Here is a 20,603-nt window from a genome sequence, read left to right as displayed (position 1 = left end):
GGGAATAGCAGAATGCAGAAATTCCCACTGGAAAGAGAAACCATGGGCTTGTAGCCCAGGAGATTCCAGAATCTGGGTGCTCTGCTTCCTGATACAGAAGGCATTGCCATGGATGTACCTGGGATTGCTGGATGTACCTGGGCCATGGCTGGGAGGGGTCACCAAGCCCTGGCATCCCTGGAGAAGGGGTATTATTGAGTATGGTTACTGGGGCAGACAATCCTTGCTTGGATTTTGTTGGGAATTTGAACATTCTGTAACTATCTGAACATCTTTTGTGAGCATCTCACAAAGTAGTTATTTAGGTTTGCAGTGTTGGTCATTTTTCCCAGTCCCCTTCAAAGCAATGAACTCAGTATAAAGCTCTCACATTTGGTAGAGTGCAGCTCCTCGCTTCAGGCTGTGCAAATCAAAGATCAAATTTCACCCTCTTGTTTCCAGAAGGAGATGCAGAAGGAAAGATAGATCATTCCTTTCTAATGAAATCTGTGAATTCTGTAAAGCCAAGGTTTTCTGCCCTTTCCTGAGGGGAAGGGGAAATGCTTTCCAGGTGTCCCTCCAGCCCTGCTTTGTCTGTAAAGTCACTTCTTCAGTCAATAGCAGGGCTGTATGGATTCAGCCTTCTCCCTGACCTTGTATGAATTCTGGTTTGGAGCAGCAGAATGGGGATTTTTTCTGTTCTTCTGAGTTAAATCTCATAGAGGATGTGCTCCTTACCAACAGTTTTGGATTGTGTAGAATCCCATCCATTCATGAGCTGCACAGGAGGGAGCCCATGGCAGTGTCCCTGCCTGTGGGATGGATTTGTGTGGCTCTCAGCCATACAAAGAGGTGGTCTGGCCCTGGGGCTGCCACATTTTTCAGAAAGGAAAAATCTGAAAATCTTACGACCACAGTTGTTTTGTTATATTTGCAAACAATCTGGAAAATGAGGACAGGATATAAATACCTTACAAATGAGAACTGGAAAGAGTCTTCAGGCTAAAGCAGTTTGTCATGCCTGGAAACATAGGCTAAGATGTCAGAGGCAGGCTGTGATGAGGAAATGATTCCAGCCTCTCAGTGCAGACAGCAGTGTTGCTTTATTAGGGATCCAGGGCAGACTGCCTTGTACCCTGGAGGAAGGCTGAGTGCCAGCTGCTGGGAGAACACTGATCTTTGGAGTTCATTTCTAATTCTGGGTCCACTGGTGCTGTATTACAGCTCAGACTGAATCACCTGTGTGCCTCAAAGGATGAGTTCAGTGATGCGAATCAGCCTTAGTGCCTGACCTTCAGCATTTGGATTTATATCTGAGAGTATAAATTCTTTGCCTTTTTCTGTCCTTAGCAGATATTTTAGAGTCAGCTTGACAGGATTCATACAGGTTTGTCTGGTTTAAAAGTGATAGGATTAAACAGAAGGAAGAGAAATCTGACTGGTGCAGGAAATTTGGGAATGCACTAAAAGGCCATATGCTTTGTTTTGTTTGGACTTGTGACTCCAGAGGGAAATGTAATACTTCCTGAGGATCTCCTTTAAATGTCCCCATTTGACCTCCACAGCACATGGATTTTAGCTGAAGGAAATGCAGTCTTCTGGTTTTACTTTCACAGTGTCTGCAAAGCTCAGCTTGCTGCTGAGGCCTGGACCTGGCTGCAGGAAAAGAAACGAAGCAGAAAACTCCTGCAGGAGCTGCAGCTGCAGCACTCTGGGTTTTCAGGAGGTCCACCTCAGCCAGGGCTTTTCTCCTCTGTATTGAGTTTGCAGAGAGGGGATGTCCAGCTTGTGAACAAGAGTAGCAAGGGTTGGCATAGGTCAGCACACTGCTGTAGGAGTTGATGTTTTCTTTGAACTTGTTAGATCCAACTTTGTGACTTGCTGGCTTATTCTTCCTGACTTTGACCAGGGTATGAGTCACTCCTCAGGGTCACCACCATGGAGAAGCTTGTGGTTTTAACTGAGGAATACTTACATCACCACTAAAAATGTCAAGTCAGCCATCCTCCCTACAGTGATTGCTCACAGCAGCCTTTCAGATTATGTCCAGAAAGAGACCAAATTTGGGCTACTTGGGGTAAAGATAGATCAACCCCAGGTGATGGGTAGGCTTGATGATGAGATCTCCTTTGTAGTGTTCTTGGGCTGGTGTTTTTTGTGTGATTTCTTTGCAGAATGAGTGGAGCTCTGCAGAGCCCACCCAGAAAGGCAGCCCACTCCCCAGCACCACAGGGTGAGGGGTGTTGCACCAGGTGCCACAATCAACAGCCTGGTCAGTATGAGTGACAGGCAGATTTACTCCTAAAAAATGGAATTAAATAGTTGTTGCTTCAATTTTCCAGCAAAACCTTGCTAACTTGGTCAAAACTATTTGCAAAATTACTCTGTTGAGGGTATAGCTCAGGTTTACTTTTACAAGTGTTCTAGGCAGAAACAGGCACCTTGCTCCTAAATGATAAGGGAGGAGATGGAGTCAGTGAATTTTCCACTGGAATGGAGCAGCCTTATTTTGATCTCCAAATGAGCAGCTGAAAGTCAGCATTCCCCTTGAAGAGGAACAACTGTGAATGGTCTGGCAGTCAAACCCCCAGTGCTGCTCAGGTTTGCCTGGATTCATGTACTTCATGTGATGCTTTTGCCATGGAAAGGGAGAATGAGAAGTCCTCTGAAACATGAACAATTTCCTGAGCAAGTAAAACCAGAGAGGGCTGGGAGCAGATTGTCAGCACAGTCCATGGCAGGCTCTATTGTGAGCAGTAGCTCTGTGGATTTTACCCATTAATCAAATGGGAGCCAGGACCATCTCTTTATGCTGTATATTTTGAGTCTTTCTATTGTGTCATTAATTCCTTGTTGTTCTCTTTCATTTGCTAGGTACAAAGCTCCTTTCAGGCTTTCAGATATTAGTGCTGCTGTTCCATGGCTTTGGCTTTTTTGGGGGTTTGCTCTTTGTTAAAGACTGAGATTTTCTACAAATAAATAAGGATATTGATTGCCAGGGATATTGATTTCAGTATATTTTGCCCTCAGTAAATAATTGTCTAAAAGCAAATCCATTCCTTCTTTGTGTGTATGATCATGTGTGAGAGGGGAGGGTATTGCCTGCTGCTTCCTTTCTGATTTTCTAAAGCATGGCACACAAAGGAAACAGCTGGATGTGGCACTGGCACATCTGCCTCACCTTGAAAGGAGGAGAGAAGGACAAGTTTTAATTTTGATGGGGCATCTGCTCTGTTTGGATGTGAGATTTGTCTTTGTGCATAAATCCGGCATTGTCCAAGCCAGGCTGAGGCATACCTGAGGATTCTGAAGAAATGTTGAAAGGGCTTAATAGAAGTGGAGCTAAAGTGCAATTTACAGCAAATTATCATTTTAGCAGGTCCTGGAAGTACCCCCATCATAGTGCTGTCCTGTCTGTGTACATAGCAGCTCCTTGGTCCTTACCTGTAAAACAGCTCCTGTAGAGAAAGAGCTGGGATGTGTCCCTGGGGTCAGTTATCCTGAGCCTTCCTACCTGGAGCAATTCCAGCAGTGTAGGGCACAGTGAGGTTTTACTGAGTGAGTTTACCCACAGCACTCAGCCTGTGCTTTCAGAGCTCTGTGTGTGTGTCTGTTCTGGAACAATCTGCTCCCCTCAGAGCACTGTCAGTGAACCAGCACAGCTTTGCTTGCATTCAGGAGCAAGGGCATGCAGGTGAGGGGTGATGGGGGCAGATGAGGAGGTGCAGTGGCTTTCAGGGGTGCTGCTGCCTGCCCCCAGTAGAGCTGGGATGAATATCCATGGTAATTTGCTGCATATAGCTCCACTACATCTGTGGGATCAAGCTGCTATTACTGTGTGCCCACAGGGAGAAGGGAAGTTGAAAGAAGCAGCATGAAGCAGGGATGCTCCATCTCTGATCAGTCTTAATTAATGTCTGTGTTCAGGGATTAAGGGTACCTTACAGTGAGATACCAGGCAGAACATTTTCCATTACCTTGTCCGTTTCAAGATGATTATGGAGTGTTCTCATTTAAGCAGGCTGTGCACTCAGGTGAAGGCTTGTTTAAATGTAACATGATTGGGAAATGACCATTCTCCAGCAAAGGTGAAATACCTAGGGAATGCATCTCTGTATTGTCAGGTGCCATTCTGTGATGCACATCTGTTTAACATCAGACTCTGCCTTACTCAGCTGAAAAACCTGAGCTGGCTGTTGCTTCTGAGAGAAAGACTGCACTTAGGAACCTTTTTCAGAACTCCCTTCTGTGCCTCAGCTCAATGGCAGAAGAATCTGCTTTCTATTAAAGTGATAAATTGCTTAATTGGAGGTGTAAGCAACCCCCACTGTAAAATTTGTCTTTGTCAGATACATAAAACATTGATTTTCTTTGTTTGCTGTTGCAAGCCCCCTGTGGTATGGAGCTGCAGTCTCACATCACCCTGCTACCAAGCAGAGGTGTGTGCTAGCAGAGATGGAGTCTGTTTGCCATGTGGCAGCTGTGTGCTCTCCCTGCAGTAAGGAGGGAACACCCCATCCCTCTTGGGGCTGAGCCACTTGGGGTTCCCAGTGGATCCTGTAATGTGGAGGATTTTATTAAATACACAGTCATGAATTTATCTTCTGGATAAATTCATATTATATATATTCCTAATCCCTTGAAGTGAGTCAGTGGAGTCACCCAGCAGATGTTATCACCAAATTGTTCCTAAACACTGCTATAGGGGCAAGCTGCCCTTACTGCCCCCAGAGCACACAGAGCTCTGATGGGTATCTTGTGAGAATTGCTGCTGCACAATCAGCCCCAGCCTGGGGCAGCCAGGAGTGCCACAGGTTGTCCTCATGCTGACTCCCAGAGGATTGAGAAGGGCTGTTCTCAGGTCAGGTAACAGTGGAAGCTGGTGCAGAATAAAACATGAGGACCATTGGAATGAAGGACACATCAGAGGTGGCCTTCCTGCCTCGTCTGTGTGTCTGGGTGAGCCACAAAAAACAAAACAACCTCAGCTTTGTAATCAAGTTGTGATATTTTTCATCAGTTCTTCACCCTTTATTTTCTATTTCTCTTTTTGTCTCCTTCAACTTACTTTTCTTTTCTGCTTCACTAGTCCTCCTGCCACATCCTTGTTTAGATAATCCAGCCCTGGGCACTCAAGCATGTCAGCCAAGTGTTTTTGCATGCTCTGAGAATGGTTGCCAAACTTGTACCCTTCATTCTAGGTCTTTAATGTGAGCCTGGGCATGCTCTTGGGCTAAGGGATTAGGAGCCCTAAGAATAAACATTTCCAGCCTCACAAATTTCAATTCCTATCATCTGCTTCCCATTCTAGGAGACATCCTAAAGATTTCTTCCCATGTGCGGGATGCGCAGTCCCTGCTTCTGTCAAGTTTCTCTTGTGCACACACAATCTGAGATCTGCTGCTTTCCATTTATGCCTCTTTTCCCCAGCCATAGCCCATTAACATCATCTGAGTCTCTGCCTGATGGCTTTTGGCCAGAGCTCATCTTTTCAGCGATCTGCACGCATGGATGTCCACTTTTTTTTTATTTTAGCAGCCCCAGGAGACACCAGATTTCACTGACTCCTTGTTTTCCAGAAAGGCATTTCTATTCTCTTCCCAGCAATAACAGAAGTTCTGTTGCTGGTGGTGGCCAGTCTTGCAGAATTTCTGAACTTTCAGGCTGGGTGAGTTCTCACAGCTTTGTACAGGGTTTTTCTTGGCCCAGGGGGTGCTGCTGCCTTGTTCCACAGCAGTGGGCATGATGCTTCCTTTTAGGATGAAGGGGGCTCTGATGCATCTTGAGGCCTGTAATGGGCCCCGCTTTGGTCTGGGTCTGTAGAAGATGGCTGCTTGTATCTGGTTTTTTCCCTTTTCTTCCCTACTTAGATTGCAAGTGACTCAACACTCTGTATATATTAAGCTTCATGAAGATTTGTGTAAAAATGGAGTCCAATTCAGAGCAATAATTTTTGTGTTGGTTTTGTAACAGCCTCCAAACAGGCCCCCACAAACTCTCTAAGAGCTCTCCCTCACATTGTCAGCCAAGAATTTATGTCACTGTGCTGCTGAAGAGCCTGTCCAGGGCCAGACCACCCCAGTTCTGCAGCCAGGGTGACCAGCATGGAGCAGGAGCCAGTCCCAGCTCTGCCTGTGGCCACGCCAACAGCAGCTGCTCTGCTCTGGCTGTACTGAGGAGGAGCTGGGGCCGCTGCCAGGACTGCCCAGGAGCTGTGAGGGGCAGCCCTTGGCCAGCTGCTGCCCTCACCCTGACAGCTCCTTTTGGGAGGTTTGGAATTGGGTCACAGCTGGGCAGCAAAGGAGATGCACATGCAGGAACTGCAGAGGAGTGGGGGTCAGCACGCTGGGGTGAGCAGCCTTGCTGAGGCAGCAGTGTGTGAGGAGCACATCCCTGCCCTTGGCTCCTTGCCCTGCTGACTGGTTGGGAGCTCTGGCTCTGCCAGGTGGAAGGCAGGTCTGCATCCTGGGAGATGCAGAGGGCAGAAGAATCTGATTCTCAGATAATTTCTCTTATTAAATACAGCTGTTTCTTGGTGGTAGGAACTTGGGTTTTCACAGCACTGTATTTAGGTAGGGTGTGCCTAAGGGACAGAGGATCCAGCTACTGAAATACTGTTGTCTTTGCTGCATTCCCAGGATTGTGTGGGGTGACAATAAGAGCTGTGCTCTTTGGAGCATGGTGTACTTGGTGAAGCAGAGGTATGGAAAGATGTTAGTAACTACAACAATCACTCTGTCTCCTGAGTAGTCTCTGCATCTTTGCAGTGCTGTCCTTGCCCTCTGCCAGGTACAAACACACACTGCATACATCAAAGAAAGAGGTAGTCCAACCCACGTCCTCCTGAGGCTGCCCCATCCCTTCCTGCTGCCTCCACAGAAGATGCCCTGAGCAGTTTAGAGCTGCAGAGAGCAGGTTTTCTAGTTGATAGTCACATTCTTTCACCAGAATGGCCTCTCATGGTTTTGATTTCTAGGACTGGGGCCATCTGACTTGTTGCCATGAGTGCTTGTACTTACATGGTCTCCCTTTCCTCTGCAGGCAGCATCCTCAGCCCTGAGCAGTCTGGGCCACGTGTACACAGCCATCGGGGACTACCCCAACGCCCTGGCCAGCCACAAGCAGTGCGTGCTCCTCGCCAAGCAGTCCAAGGATGAGCTCTCCGAGGCGCGGGAGCTGGGCAACATGGGAGCAGTGTACATCGCCATGGGGGACTTTGAGAACGCAGTGCAGTGCCACGAGCAGCACCTGAAGATCGCCAAGGAGCTGGGCAACAAGCGGGAGGAGGCTCGAGCCTACAGCAACCTGGGCAGTGCTTACCACTACCGCAGGAACTTCGACAAGGCCATGTCCTACCACAACTACGTGCTGGAGCTGGCCCAGGAGCTGGCTGAGAAGGCCATTGAGATGAGAGCTTATGCTGGCCTGGGCCATGCAGCTCGATGTATGCAAGACCTGGAGAGGGCTAAGCAGTACCATGAAGAGCAGTTGCACATTGCTGAGAGCCTGCAGGACCGAGCTGCTGAAGGCAGAGCCTCCTCCAATCTAGGTAAGGTCCTGACATGGAGCAGAATTTGTCATGGGATGCTGAGAGCTGCTGCTAAGATAGCCAAGATCTGCTGTGTGCTGTCTTCTTAGTCACCCCAGTTTCACCAGGCTGCCTTAATAAATTAAACAGGCCCTTGGCAGATTGTATGCTGCTGTACTGCATTCCGTGTTCAATTATTAAATTCCTTAGAAAAACACTAGAAAGCACAAACTCACAGCAAAAGGGAAATGAAAAGATAAAATGCATTTGAGGAGCTCTTCAGGAGTTAGGAATAAATGTAATTCTTGCACTAATGCAAGAAGTGATGTGGCTTGTTACCTGGCCATTTCTTTGGGAGGTTGTCAGCACCATATGTCGATATATTGCTGCCTTGTTAGTTGAGAGACACGTGGATCAAATCCTAACTAAGTTTGTTTTCCAAATATACTCATTGAAATACTAGGGTATAGGAGTCTTACATTCACCTAAGGAGCAGCATTGGCAGGCTGGGAGAGGCCGAGTTCCATTCAAGTGAAGCCTAATTTCTCCTGCTGCCTCACAGCACCAGATGTGGGAGTTACCAAGGTTGCATTTCCATCTCTGCCATGGCTGTGGCAGTTGTGCTGCCAGTGCTCCAGCTGTTTTTTGGGATGTGTTCTCAGTTGGCTGAGAACAGCAAAGCAGGGCTGGTGCTGGGATATCAAAATAAGTGTTTGTTGGCAGCCCCTGAATCCCAGCCCTTGCAGGCTGCCCCACGCTGTAAATCAGCTCCTGTTTCTGCTTGGCAGTTGGCACTTGGTTCATTTGTAGATGCTAATTGTACTCTGATGTTATCAACAGCAGGTAATTGAAAAGAACTTGATGAATTACTTAATTTCTCTTAGTAGCTGAGTCTTCAGGAGCTGAATGAAGAAGATAAGGGGAACTGCAGAAAACAAAACAATCACAGCTTTTTAATTAGTGTTGCAAATCTCCTCCTTTACACAAATTGAGGCGGATCCTTGGGGCAAAATAGGTTTGTGATGCAAAAATGCTTGTGGGCAGCTTAGCATGAGAGAGCAGTGAGCATGAGCAAGGTTTCTGTTAATGTGACAGCACCCAGCAGGCAGGAGGGCTGGCAGAGGAGGTCTTGCATGAGCAGCAAAGCACAAACCACATTCCCCATCTCTTCTCCAGTGTGGGACCTTGTCTTGGGGACCCTGTGGCTGCAGTCCTGGGGAGACGCAGAGATGTGAGAGATGGACTGCTGCAGCAGAGAATGTTTCTCAGTGTTGGATTTTAGCCTAAATATAACTTTGAGTTGGTATGCTGACTCAGCCACTCCACACTTTGTGTTAGAATAGTTCTCTGAGCGCGGGGTCTCACGTTTCAGCTGTTATTTGGCTGTATTTTTTGTCTTCTCTGTCAGAGTTAAGTTATACTGGAGAAAGGGAACATGCAGTTCTTGTTGAGACACTCTATTATTGTTGTTTAAAATGCATCCAGTACCAATCAAAAAGTCAAGTTTTAATTGTCTCTTTCATCTAATCCACATGCAAAACAAAACCTCATCAAAATAACCCTGCTGACAGGCAAAAAAATGTATCTAAATGTGTGTTTCTAGGCCAGAATGTTAGAGTTGGCCTCTCTGCTGAAGCAACAGACATTTTCTGTTGCATTTCCCTAATGCAGATGGAAAGCACCCTTAAGCGTGTGATCCAGTGTTAAGCAGGGCAGACATGGAGTGTAACAGAGCCCAGCTGCTGCAGTGTTCTGCAGGGAGATACTCTGTACTCTGGGATGAGGTGAGCAGGAGGTGATGGACTGAGGATGAAGCACAAGCTATCAGCCTTTCACAAGACGTGCAGTTTAACCAGAAGTTTCAGGTTCTTAACCTTTGCAAAGCATCTGGTATTTCCAAACACTCAGGCTCCATGTGGAGACCAGGCTTTCCAGCCTCTGCAGTTTTAATGGTTCTCACTATGATGAAGAGAAGACAGTTCACATTATTAATAGAACACAATTTAAAGTCTCTTGGTGCTGCCTCTTTCCAGCTCCAAGAGAACTTCTGTACTTCTTTTCTGTACTTCTCATGTGCTCATCATGTTGTCCAAAAATGGCAGATATTTTCTCTTTAAGCTTTTGCAATTAATGTCAAAAAACATTTGCAGGGCCTCCTTCAGTGGCTCCCAAACCTCCAGGCTTGTTCCCAGGTGTTTGCAAAGTAGCCACAGGCATTATTAGCACAGGATTTAATTGAAGTGTAGGTGGTATCATCAGCAGAACCAGAGCTCCCGTTCCCATGTCTCATAACAAATGCAAGATGATTCGACTGAAATTGAAAAGCATCTGCAAGTGCTGTCTCACTGAATGTGTTGAGTCTGAGCTCTGGAGCTACCAGGTATCACTTCTGGAAATAAACAGTGATTTTATAGGGCCAGACTGTGTCTGGTTGTTGTGGTGAATGGATGCTTTTGTATAACATGAAACCTAAACCTTCCCTGTGCTTTCCCTGTCAGAAGCAAGGAGGCAGAAGGGCTGAACAAATGGCAGGGAAGGGGCTGGGCTGCAGGCAGCCCTGGCGTGCAGGATGCTGCAGAGGTTTCGTACAGAGCCCTGTGTTTGTTGAGCTGGTTTCTGCTGTTTTCCAGGAATCATTCACCAGATGAAGGGTGACTATGACACGGCGCTGCGGCTGCACAAGACACACCTGTCCATAGCGCAGGAGCTGAGCGATTACGCGGCCCAGGGCCGGGCCTACGGCAACATGGGCAACGCCTACAACGCCCTGGGCATGTACGACCAGGCCGTCAAGTACCACCGGCAGGAGCTGCAGATCTCCATGGAAGTCAACGACCGAGCTTCTCAGGCATCCACACATGGCAACCTGGCTGTGGCTTATCAGGCTCTGGGGGCCCACGACCGCGCTCTGCAGCACTACCAGAATCATCTCAACATCGCCCGGGAGCTGCGGGACATCCAGAGCGAGGCACGAGCCCTCAGCAATTTGGGCAACTTCCACTGCACACGGGGAGAGTTCGTGCAGGCGGCTCCATACTATGAGCAGTACCTGCGCCTGTCCCCAGAGCTGCAGGACATGGAGGGAGAGGGGAAGGTTTGCCACAACCTTGGCTATGCCCATTATTGCCTCGGGAACTATGAGGAAGCTGTTAAGTACTACGAGCAGGATCTTGCCCTAGCAAAGGATCTTCATGACAAGCTGAGCCAAGCCAAAGCCTATTGCAACCTCGGCTTGGCCTTCAAAGCCTTGATGGACTTCAACAAAGCAGAGGAGTGTCAAAAGTACCTGCTGTCCCTGGCACAGTCTCTGAACAATTCCCAGGCCAAATTCCGAGCTCTGGGGAACTTGGGGGATATTTTTGTCTGTAAAAAAGATGTACATGGTGCAATAAAATTTTATGAGCAGCAGTTGAGCTTAGCCCATCACGTTAAAGACAGGAGGCTGGAAGCCAATGCCTATGCAGCCCTGGGCTCTGCATACAGGATGGTGCAGAAATGTGACAAGGCTTTGGGTTACCACACGCAGGAGCTGGAGGTGTACCAGGAGCTGGGGGATATGTCGGGTGAATGCAGAGCACATGGTCACCTTGCTGCAGTGTACATGTCACTTGGGAAGTACACCATGGCCTTCAAGTGCTACGAAGAGCAGCTGGAGCTGGGGCAGAAGTTGAAGGACCCCAGCATCGAAGCCCAGGTCTACGGTAACATGGGCATTACCAAGATGAACATGAATGTCATGGAGGAAGCCATTGGCTACTTTGAGCAGCAGCTGGCCATGCTGCAGCAGCTCAGCGGGAACGAATCCGTACTGGATCGGGGCCGAGCCTATGGGAACCTGGGAGATTGTTATGAGGCTCTGGGAGATTTTGAGGAAGCTATAAAGTATTATGAACAGTACCTGTCTGTGGCTCAAAGCTTGAACCGTATGCAAGATCAGGCAAAGGCCTACCGAGGCTTGGGCAGTGGGCACAGGTAAGGAGCTGCACGTGTGTTGTGGTGTCAGTGAAGTACAAGTGCAATCAATGCAGTGTGGTGCTGATGGGCTGTGTCTGAGGGCCTCACACACACACAAAGTGATGTGACACAGGAATGAGTTAGAGTCCTGTGGATGCTGAGGACTCTGCTGACAGCTCAAATTGTGAAGTATCCAGAGAGGAGGAGGAGGTTGATTCAAAAGTGCTGGGGATGTCTACTGGGGGAAAGCCCCTGGCCTCCATGGGAAATGGCAAAACACCTTCTTTCAAGGAAATACCGACAAAATAAACACTGCTGTTTTCTTCCCTTGTAGGGCCATGGGAAGTTTACAGCAGGCTCTGGTGTGCTTTGAGAAGAGGCTCGTAGTGGCACACGAGCTGGGGGAGGCATTTAACAAAGCCCAGGCTTACGGGGAGCTGGGGAGCCTGCACAGCCAGCTGGGCAACTACGAGCAAGCCATCTCTTGCCTGGAGAGGCAGCTGAACATCGCCCGGGAGATGAAGGACCGAGCCCTGGAGAGCGATGCCGCCTGTGGCCTGGGCGGGGTCTACCAGCAGATGGGCGAGTACGAGACAGCCCTGCAGTACCACCAGCTGGACCTGCAGATCGCCGAGGAGACCAAGAACCCCGCGGGGCAGGGCCGCGCCTATGGCAACCTGGGCCTCACCTACGAGTCCCTGGGCACCTACGAGAGGGCTGTGGTGTATCAGGAGCAGCACCTCAGCATCGCGGCGCAGATGAACGACCTCGTGGCCAAAACCGTGTCCTACAGCAGCCTGGGGAGGACTCATCATGCTTTACAGAACTACTCGCAGGCTGTGATGTACCTGCAGGAAGGTGAGAGGATGAGTTGCACAATAGAGAATGTAGGGTCAGAAGGGTGGGAGATCTGAAGACGGGGAGAAGTGAGGTACTGTAAGCATGGATCAAAAAAGATGTGTTTGACAGTGGCCTTTGATCACTTCTGGAAATACACAGAAGTGCAGAAGCTCTTGCAGACATCCACAGCTACTGCTGAGCATCTGTGAATAGCTGTCTGTGGAGCTGTTACAGCCATCCTGCCATCTCAGTTGGAGCCTTCTTGGTGTCCTCTGGACAAAGCATGATCTATGCCTTCCTCAGGGCATCTTAGGTGCCTCAGAGCATGAATCTGGACTGCACCTAGCAGAGTCGCTTTGTAGAGCTCATTTGTGCCTGAAGGTGTAAACCTTCTCTATAAATGGCATTGCATACCAGGATTTGGGTCTGGGAAAATCACAGAGGATTATGATTAATCTCTCTGATCCTGAAAGGTCTGTTAGGAGAGATTTATGCCTTGCTCTTCTTACATGTTCACCTAGGATTGAGACAAAGTGGGTGAGTTCTCCTAAAGTATGAATGAAAACAAGTGCTGTTGATAGAAAGGTGAGAGAAATTCAGCCTGAGGTGTCCAGGAGCTGTCTGCCACTGCTGAGTGCTGGGGCAGTGCTGGCCTGGGAGCTATGCTGCTGCAAGGGGGTGCAGCATGCAGGCAGCAGCTGATCACACTGTGGGCTCTGATGCAGCAGATGAGCAATGTAGCTGGAGTGTATGAAGCTGGAGGCCGAAGGATGTATTACATCAGTTAGTTTGGTTTTCTTGAAACTGACCTTGGCAGGATTCCAGTAGGCTGTTGGAAGGGGAGAAATGAAACACAGCTCCTTCTCCTGGTGTGCTGCAGAATTCCTGCGTAGCCTGGGAAGGCTAGCTGCTGCTGAGCTGCGTGGTGACAGCCAGGGCCCTGCTCACCAGGCTGGGGGAAACCAGAGGTGCCTCAGAGGAGGTGTCCCTGTTGTCAGCAGGGGCCACCAAGGCGGAGGTTTGGAGTGTGTGGAAGCAGGGACAGCACAGAAAGTGCCTCTGGAAGTGAAGTGAGCTCCAGGTCGTTCAGGCCAGCCCCTGCCCTGTGCTCAGCACATAAACCATGCAGAGCCTTCCAGAGGGCTGGGGAGAGCTGATGGGAAGCAAGCCAGGAATGTGGCAAGAGGTGTCTTTTCTGGCAGTGTTTGACAGCTCAGTGTGATTTTGTTTCTCTGTATGGCTTTTAGGGTTTAAAAGTTGAACTTTCACACTTACTGAATGTGTCTCAGGGGCTGGTGCCTTAACCTCACTTATGGAGGGCTCAGTCCATGGAATTGTCTGTCACCTCTCATGCTGGTGCTGATGTGAGGGCTGGCAGCAGCTGCCCAGCACTGGCACTGCCCCACTGGTCACCCTGGTGCTGTCCCTGCCCTGCTCACCACCCCACCACTGGTGCTGCCCTGCATTTGGTCTCGGTGCTGGCAGCTCCACAGCTGTCTCTACCTGCACAGAAACCCCCTGGGATTGAGACCACAGCCCCTTCTCCCCTCTGGCACTTTCTCACTCTGATTTCTTTCCAGGACTGAGGCTGGCAGAGCAGCTGGGTCGCAGAGAAGATGAAGCCAAAATCCGTCATGGCCTCGGCCTCTCCCTGTGGGCGAGCGGGAACCTGGAGGAGTCCCAGCATCAGGTACGCCATGGTCTGCCCCGTGTGCTTCCTGTTTTCTGGGAAGAAAATGTCTGGTGTGTCCCAGGGAGGGTGTGAGGCCGAGCTCCCCATCCTGAGGGGATGGCTGCTGGCCCTGGCAGGGCTGTGCAGTGTCCATGAGGAGGTGACTGTGGCTGTTTTCCCTCCCAGCTGTACCGTGCCTCCGCGCTGTTTGAGACCATCCGCCACGAGGTGCAGCTGAGCACTGACTACAAGCTGTCCCTCTTCGACCTGCAGACATCCTCCTATCAGGCCCTGCAGCGAGTTCTTGTCAGCCTGGGTAAGAGATGCCTTCAGATGCTGAGGCTGAATTTGTGGGGTGGCAGTTCCTGATGTGTCCTTTGCTCCACAGCTTTCCAGCAGCACAGCATTTCTGTTCAGGACAGCAATATGGGTTTCTCTCTTTGGGTTTGGGGCACCTCTGGTTCCTTTTCTTTGCTTCCCCCATTGATTTGCCTTTCTGTGGTTCATTGTGTTATTGCCTGCAGCAAATATATTCTGTGAGACTGTGCTCCAGTGCAGAGACTGCTCTTTTGGGAAATAAGTGGCACTGCTTGCCCAGGTTGGGATTGGGATAGCAGCTGTCCCTGTTCCATGGATGTGGTACTTCAGAGCACACTTGTGTCAGGTGTGAGAAATGGCTTTGTCTTTTCAGGTCACCATGATGAGGCATTGGCAGTAGCAGAGAGAGGACGAACGAGGGCTTTTGCTGACCTGCTCGTGGAACGTCAGACTGGGCAGCAGGACTCAGATCCCTACTCTCCTGTGACCCTTGACCAGGTCCTGGAGACTGTGAATGGCCAGAGGGGACTTGTTCTCTACTACTCACTGGCTGCAGGTTATCTGTACAGCTGGCTGCTGGCTCCTGGGGCAGGTGAGCTCCTTTTTGGACACAAGAGCCTGGGAACAGGGAGAATAGGAATGAATTTGGGACTAGAGTGAATGTAGGAGGGAATCATTTCCGTCTAGTACCTTAAAGCTGAATAGACTAAAAGCTATGGCATAGCCACAGCAGTAATGACTCAGAAGTGCTTATTCAGGACTTTGATGTTCACCTGGAGATGGAAGTATTTAATATTTTCATTTTTCAAACCTCCAATCTGTCTATATTTCCCACAGGGCAGAACAGAAGAGTAATGAAATTCCAAGTGTGTTGGCTCAATGAGAATCTTCTCTGCTTAAGAATCCCTACTTTAATTATAGTTCTGTGCTTTATTCTTCCAAAAGCTTTTGAGGTTTATTCACTGAAGTGGATTGCAGAAAACAGAAGGGCATCCCCACTTCCTGATATGCCATTGAGCTGCCTGATCCTCACATGAATGTGGAAACACTTATCACAGAGGAGCAAGGAGGATTAATTTGAAGAGGATTGCTTTTTGCAGACAGCTGTTATTCATTATCTAATAAAGTGATGACTGTAAATTTTAACAAGTTCTTTCTGGATATAATTTAATAATTGCAGTCCTTCATCATGACAAAGCTAGGGAGATAAAAAGCACTATTTAGACTGCATGAAAAATGCTTCAGAAAGGGAAGGAAGCACTAACACATGCCTGATTTAGATGGGATGACAGTGGTTGGAAGAAACACTTTTTGGGAGTGTTTTGCAATGTCTGAGTGAAGATGGGATTGTCCTGCTCTGCTTCCAGTCACTAACTGGCTCTTCAGGGCTGTAGTTTGCACAATAAAATGCCAATAATTCTATAGTATCACTATCAGGCTAAGCTTATTAAAATTATATGGATAAAGTGTAGGATTTGCCACTGGGCATCATGATCAATCTCCTCCTTGCCCAGAGGGAGTCTTGGAGAAAAGCAGTGTTTGAGTCCATGGTTTGTGACTGCCTCTTTGAAGGTTCTGTCAGGTGATGGGAAGGGTACAGGCTGTGTGTTTTGTTCAGGAAACTTTGCTGGGAGCCCTTCAGTAGTGACTCTGGTCCAGCCATGGTGACGTGTTCTTGTTCACTGACAGAGGGAGCAGCTGCAGTGGCAGCCCAGTGTCCTCATTGTCCCACTGATGTGGGACCCTCAGAACCCCTTGGCTGTTGCTGTGTTTGCTGCTGTGGCTGCAGGAGGAGTTGCTTTATTCTTTGTTCCTCTGCTCTTCTCTGACTGTGTGTAATAATTGATGCTGCTAAGGCATCCAGAGCAGCTTTTTACTGTTGATCACAGGCTGCAGAATTAATTATCTCAGGAAGAATAGACCAGTCTGAAAGCAGGAAGGTTTTATCTGCAGTTGCAGTGGAATTCTCAGCAAAACAGGAAGTGGCCTTTATCTGGTTTACCCATTGTGAAATGCTATCTTTTAATAATTCACTGTGCTTTAATCCATCTTCTTTCCTTTTATAGAGTGAAATCACTGTGTGTGATGTGAGGAGATTCTGCTGTAGTAACAACACTCTTGTTCAGCCTTGTGTGTTCAGTTAATTTTCTCAGAGGCTATTAATAGGTATATTTCATGTGCATCAATTGAAATGTGAATTACTCTAGTAGGGGCTTGTATGGAAGATCTGGTTTATAATTTATATGAGTGCTGCAATAGCAAAGGCATTCTGAGCATCTCGTAAAAGCTCTCCTCTGCCTTTGTGCCTTTGAGCCATTATCTGCAAAGTACAAACCCAGATTTTAAAAACAAGGCTGGAAATACTGGAGAAGTTCAGTGGAGACCTGGCATAGAACACTTTGCCCCAGTTTTGCTGTGAAATGCCACATGCTTGGGGCTGTGCCATCTTCTTAGACAGCTGCTGGCAGCACTGTTGTAGCCCTGCAGAAATAACTCCTGGTTCTGGTGCCTTGCAGGAATTCTGAAATTCCATGAGTATTATCTGGGTGACAGCCTGACAGAAAATGCTGGGGACTTCCATGAAGCCAACGGCGTGGCCCTGCAGACACTGACAAACTCAGCACTGGAGCAGCACATCTCCAGCGTGAGGGAGGCTCTGGGGGTGGATTCCTATTATACCAGGTGAGTTGGCATCAGGGGTTCTGAATTTATAACATTTTGGGATGAACTAATTGACTGAGAAGTCTGAGAACTGAGAGTCAGAGAAGGGGCAAATATTCAGTGCAGCAACAAAAAAAAAAGGCTTTGTTTTTGTAACCATTATTATTTTCCTGCCAAACAACTCCATGCACATGCAAATAAGATCCAAACCCACAGGCTGTGTGGTGAATCTGTAGATTGGATGAGGAGGCAGGTGCCATGTCTGACTGCATATGGGCAGATTTCATCCTGCTTAGTTTCCAGTGTAATTAATTCTCTTTCAACGATTTGCTTTGAAAAACTGCAAATACCATAGAAATTCTAGCCACCCCCAATGTGACTTGTGGCTATAGCTGAGTGAATAATTTAGAACCCACATGTTGATTGTTGAGTCTTACCCTGCAGACATGCACACAAGATCCATAACTGAAATCTGCAGTTGGGCCTCATGCAGCAGTTTTGCACATACAGTTTTTAGTTTCCTTAACTGTTTGTCACCACAGATTCTCCTCCTGGCAAAGGCAGTCCTTCAGTCTTCAGGTTCTGGGATGAGTTTTTAATTTGCTGGGATGTCAGCTTCTTCCTCACCTTGTGGTAGTGGTAGGGGTGTGTTCTTTGGTTTAGGATTCTGGGTTTAATGCTTGTCTCCAAGATCCTTGGACCAGTGCGGTACAATCATATACAGACGTTCTTTCCCCATGTCAAAATCACATGCAGGGGATCAAGCAAACAAATCTTGGCTGTTCCACGTTGGTGAGCATCACTTTCTACTTTGAAACCCCTTTCCCTCAGCCCTGCTGATTCCACAGCCCCCCAGCAGAAGCTGCCAGGCTCAGTCCCAGCCCCAGGCTCTGCCCACCAGGGTGTGAATCTGCACAGCACATGTGAAGGAGCTTGACTACTCAGTCCTGGCTTGCTGGAGGGCTCTGGGGTTCAGGTTGAAGAGTTTTTGTGTCCACGCTGCTGTGAGCAGGGTCAGAGGCAGTGCTGAGTCTCCAGAGCATGGCTTCACACTCTCTGGAGGGGAAGGGATGCACAGGATGTTCAGTTCCACACTGCAGCCTTCAGGTTCTGCTAGAAAGGCTTCTTTTCAGCTGGTCTAATTAATCCTTAAAGTAATGCATTCTTGCAAAAAAAAAGAAGTGTAAGGGATTTTAAAATCTGCTTGAACTTGTGTCAGAACAGACTCTACTCTCTTTAGGGAGAGCATGTGACCTGCTCTCTTGGGTTCATGAACTCAAGATTTTTGCCTCTTTAAGGAGCTGTGAGTGTTACTCCAAACTGTGCCAGGACTCAGAGCCGAGCATGCCTCAACTGGAGGAAAAATGTGCAGGGTGAAGCTGTTGACAACATTTTCTTCTTCCTTTTTCCCCCTTCTGTTAGATTTTTTTAAATCCCCGTCTGTGGTTCAGCTGTCCCCATTTCAGTGTTCATGAAGTGATTGGCTTTTGTCAGGACTTACCAGGTTATAAATCATATTGATCAGGAAATTCACTCACAAGAGATCCATGATCCATACAGCAGCAGAGATACAGCTCTGGTTGCCTGCACAAATGGAGATTTTGTGTTCATTTAATTCCTGTGCTCTTTATTGGGAAACATGCCCTTGAGAAGAGGCTTCAAGCTGTCAGGAACCCAAAAAAGAAGCAGAAATGGGATGCAAGGAGGCTTCATCAGATCCTAGGTTTATCCTAAATGTACAAATTCCAAGGTTTGTGATGTGCCATTGTTGTGGTTTAGGAATGGTACTCCCCAGTTTGGTTCTCCCACTGAGACTCTCCAAACCCCAATACTGCTTGCTTCCTTCCTTCCCCTCTGTCCCTCCTGGTGGCTGGAGAAGAGAATTGGAGGCACAAAAGGTGAAGATCGTGGGTTGAGATAAGAACAATTTACTGGAAACAGGAATGAGACAAGGAAACAAGCAGTAACAGCAGCAACATTAACAACGAACGTGTACAAAATAGAGAGAATGATTCACGTGCAAAATTCTCACTGAGCCCAACCCAGCCCACCATGAACACCCCAACTGCACTGAGAAAATTTAGATATTAATGTCAGGAGACTGGGAATTCAGAATTGTTGGGCTGTTTCTCTGTATTGCTGCTGCACTTGGGGCATTGATAGAGCAAATCTTTGTGTGCTTTCCCTCTTTGTGTAACAGGAGTGGCAGCACAGCTCCCTCTGCTATGTGAAGGAAGTATGTGGAGCTGTGGAGATTTGGAAAGGATGTGCTCACACGTGTTCTTAGGCAGATAAGGGTTGAGCTGGTGTTTCCTGCAGACTCAGCTTTTCAGTGTTGTGCTGCAGCTTTAGAAATCCCTGCCTGCAGTGCACAAAAGGGTCCTGCACTCCCACCTGTGTGTGCCACTCAGTAAACATTGGAATCCTAGAAGAGGAGGAAATGAGGCTGGTATTGTCTTATATGCCTGACAAAAGGCAAGCCAGGGAAGATTTGGCATCAGTGTTTGGTTGAGCTTCTGTTTGAAAAATATTTTTGCTCAGACTGGCCAAACATTTGTCATCAAGCTGTTGCTCTTTCTTGCATCAGTGACCCTTCATCTCACTGATTCCCCCCAGAGCCTGTGCTAGCAGCGAGACAGAGAGTGAAGCTGGGGATATCATGGACCAGCAGTTTGAGGAGATGAATAACAAGCTGAACTCAATGACTGATCCAACTGGCTTCCTGAGGATGGTCAGCAGGAACAACCTATTGAACAGGTGAGAATGCAGCACTGCTGTGGGGATCAGCAAGCAGGAGATGTCTGGGTGATGGGCTTCTCTCCAAACTGCAAGTTTAGGTGCAGCCAGTGCTTGAGGTCAGAGCCAGCAAGGACTGGTCCCCATTGTAACTGATGACTGTCAGAGGAAAAGCTGTTCTGAACTTGCTCTTCTCCTGGCCAAGGGCTGATTTTGAGACTCCAAGCAATTGTTTTGTCCCTGCTATGTGTGAGATGCAGAGCCTGGAGCTCTCTCCTGCACATTTGTTACAGAAATACATGTTTCTGTTGTTCTCAAGTGTTGTACCAATTAAGTGGGAATATGCTGCATTTCCAGAGTTACAGGATTGTACTAGCTGCAAATCTCCACTCATTTTCTGCCTCTTAAACCTTGTTCTCAGCCTTTCACATGACTGTGCTGATTAGGGCTTAAGGCAACCATTTGGAAAGAAAATTGAGGACAGAATTTTTCCAGTGTGGCTGCGTGATGCAACCCAGGGTTTCTGACTGGATCTGTGCTCGATTGTGGTTTATGAGCACAGGACACCATAGGCCTTTCTCAGCTGGAAAAGAAAATGTGATCAGCCTGGAGTGTTGTGAGCCACCACTGGAGCTTGTGAACTGTTACAGCATCCCCACAGAACTGGGAGCTGCCTGCTGGCACCAGCAACTGGCCTGGTTTTCTTTTCAGAATGCAGAAGCATATCTGTTCAAGCTGCTGCACTGATGAAGGACTACGAGTACTTGCTAGTTTTGGATCACACAGGCAGATCCCCAGAATTGCTGAGGTGTTTTGCTATTTTATCAGCCTTAGAAAGAGAGGAGATTGTCCTGATTACAGGGGAAAGTAAGATGTGGTTCTGTTCCAGGGAATGCTAATCTTCAGGAACACTGC

General features: G+C 48.1%; 1 protein-coding gene across 4 annotated transcripts in view; it reads left to right on the top strand.

Moving 5' to 3' along the window:
- TTC28 (tetratricopeptide repeat domain 28) overlaps positions 1–20,603 on the top strand; it is a 108,064-nt gene that overhangs the window by 68,933 nt on the left and 18,528 nt on the right. For all 4 annotated transcript variants that reach the window (XM_074553940.1, XM_074553939.1, XM_074553942.1 and 1 more), the window contains 8 exons: positions 7,021–7,528; positions 10,138–11,479; positions 11,796–12,319; positions 13,882–13,991; positions 14,160–14,289; positions 14,665–14,883; positions 16,808–16,973; positions 19,569–19,709. In XM_074553940.1, the coding sequence (XP_074410041.1) occupies positions 7,021–7,528; positions 10,138–11,479; positions 11,796–12,319; positions 13,882–13,991; positions 14,160–14,289; positions 14,665–14,883; positions 16,808–16,973; positions 19,569–19,709 (3,140 nt within the window). The remainder of the gene's footprint in view (positions 1–7,020; positions 7,529–10,137; positions 11,480–11,795; positions 12,320–13,881; positions 13,992–14,159; positions 14,290–14,664; positions 14,884–16,807; positions 16,974–19,568; positions 19,710–20,603) is intronic.

This window comes from Zonotrichia albicollis, chromosome 18, assembly GCF_047830755.1.
Source record: "Zonotrichia albicollis isolate bZonAlb1 chromosome 18, bZonAlb1.hap1, whole genome shotgun sequence".
Lineage (NCBI taxonomy): Eukaryota > Metazoa > Chordata > Aves > Passeriformes > Passerellidae > Zonotrichia > Zonotrichia albicollis.
This window is presented reverse-complemented; position numbering and strand designations above follow the sequence as displayed.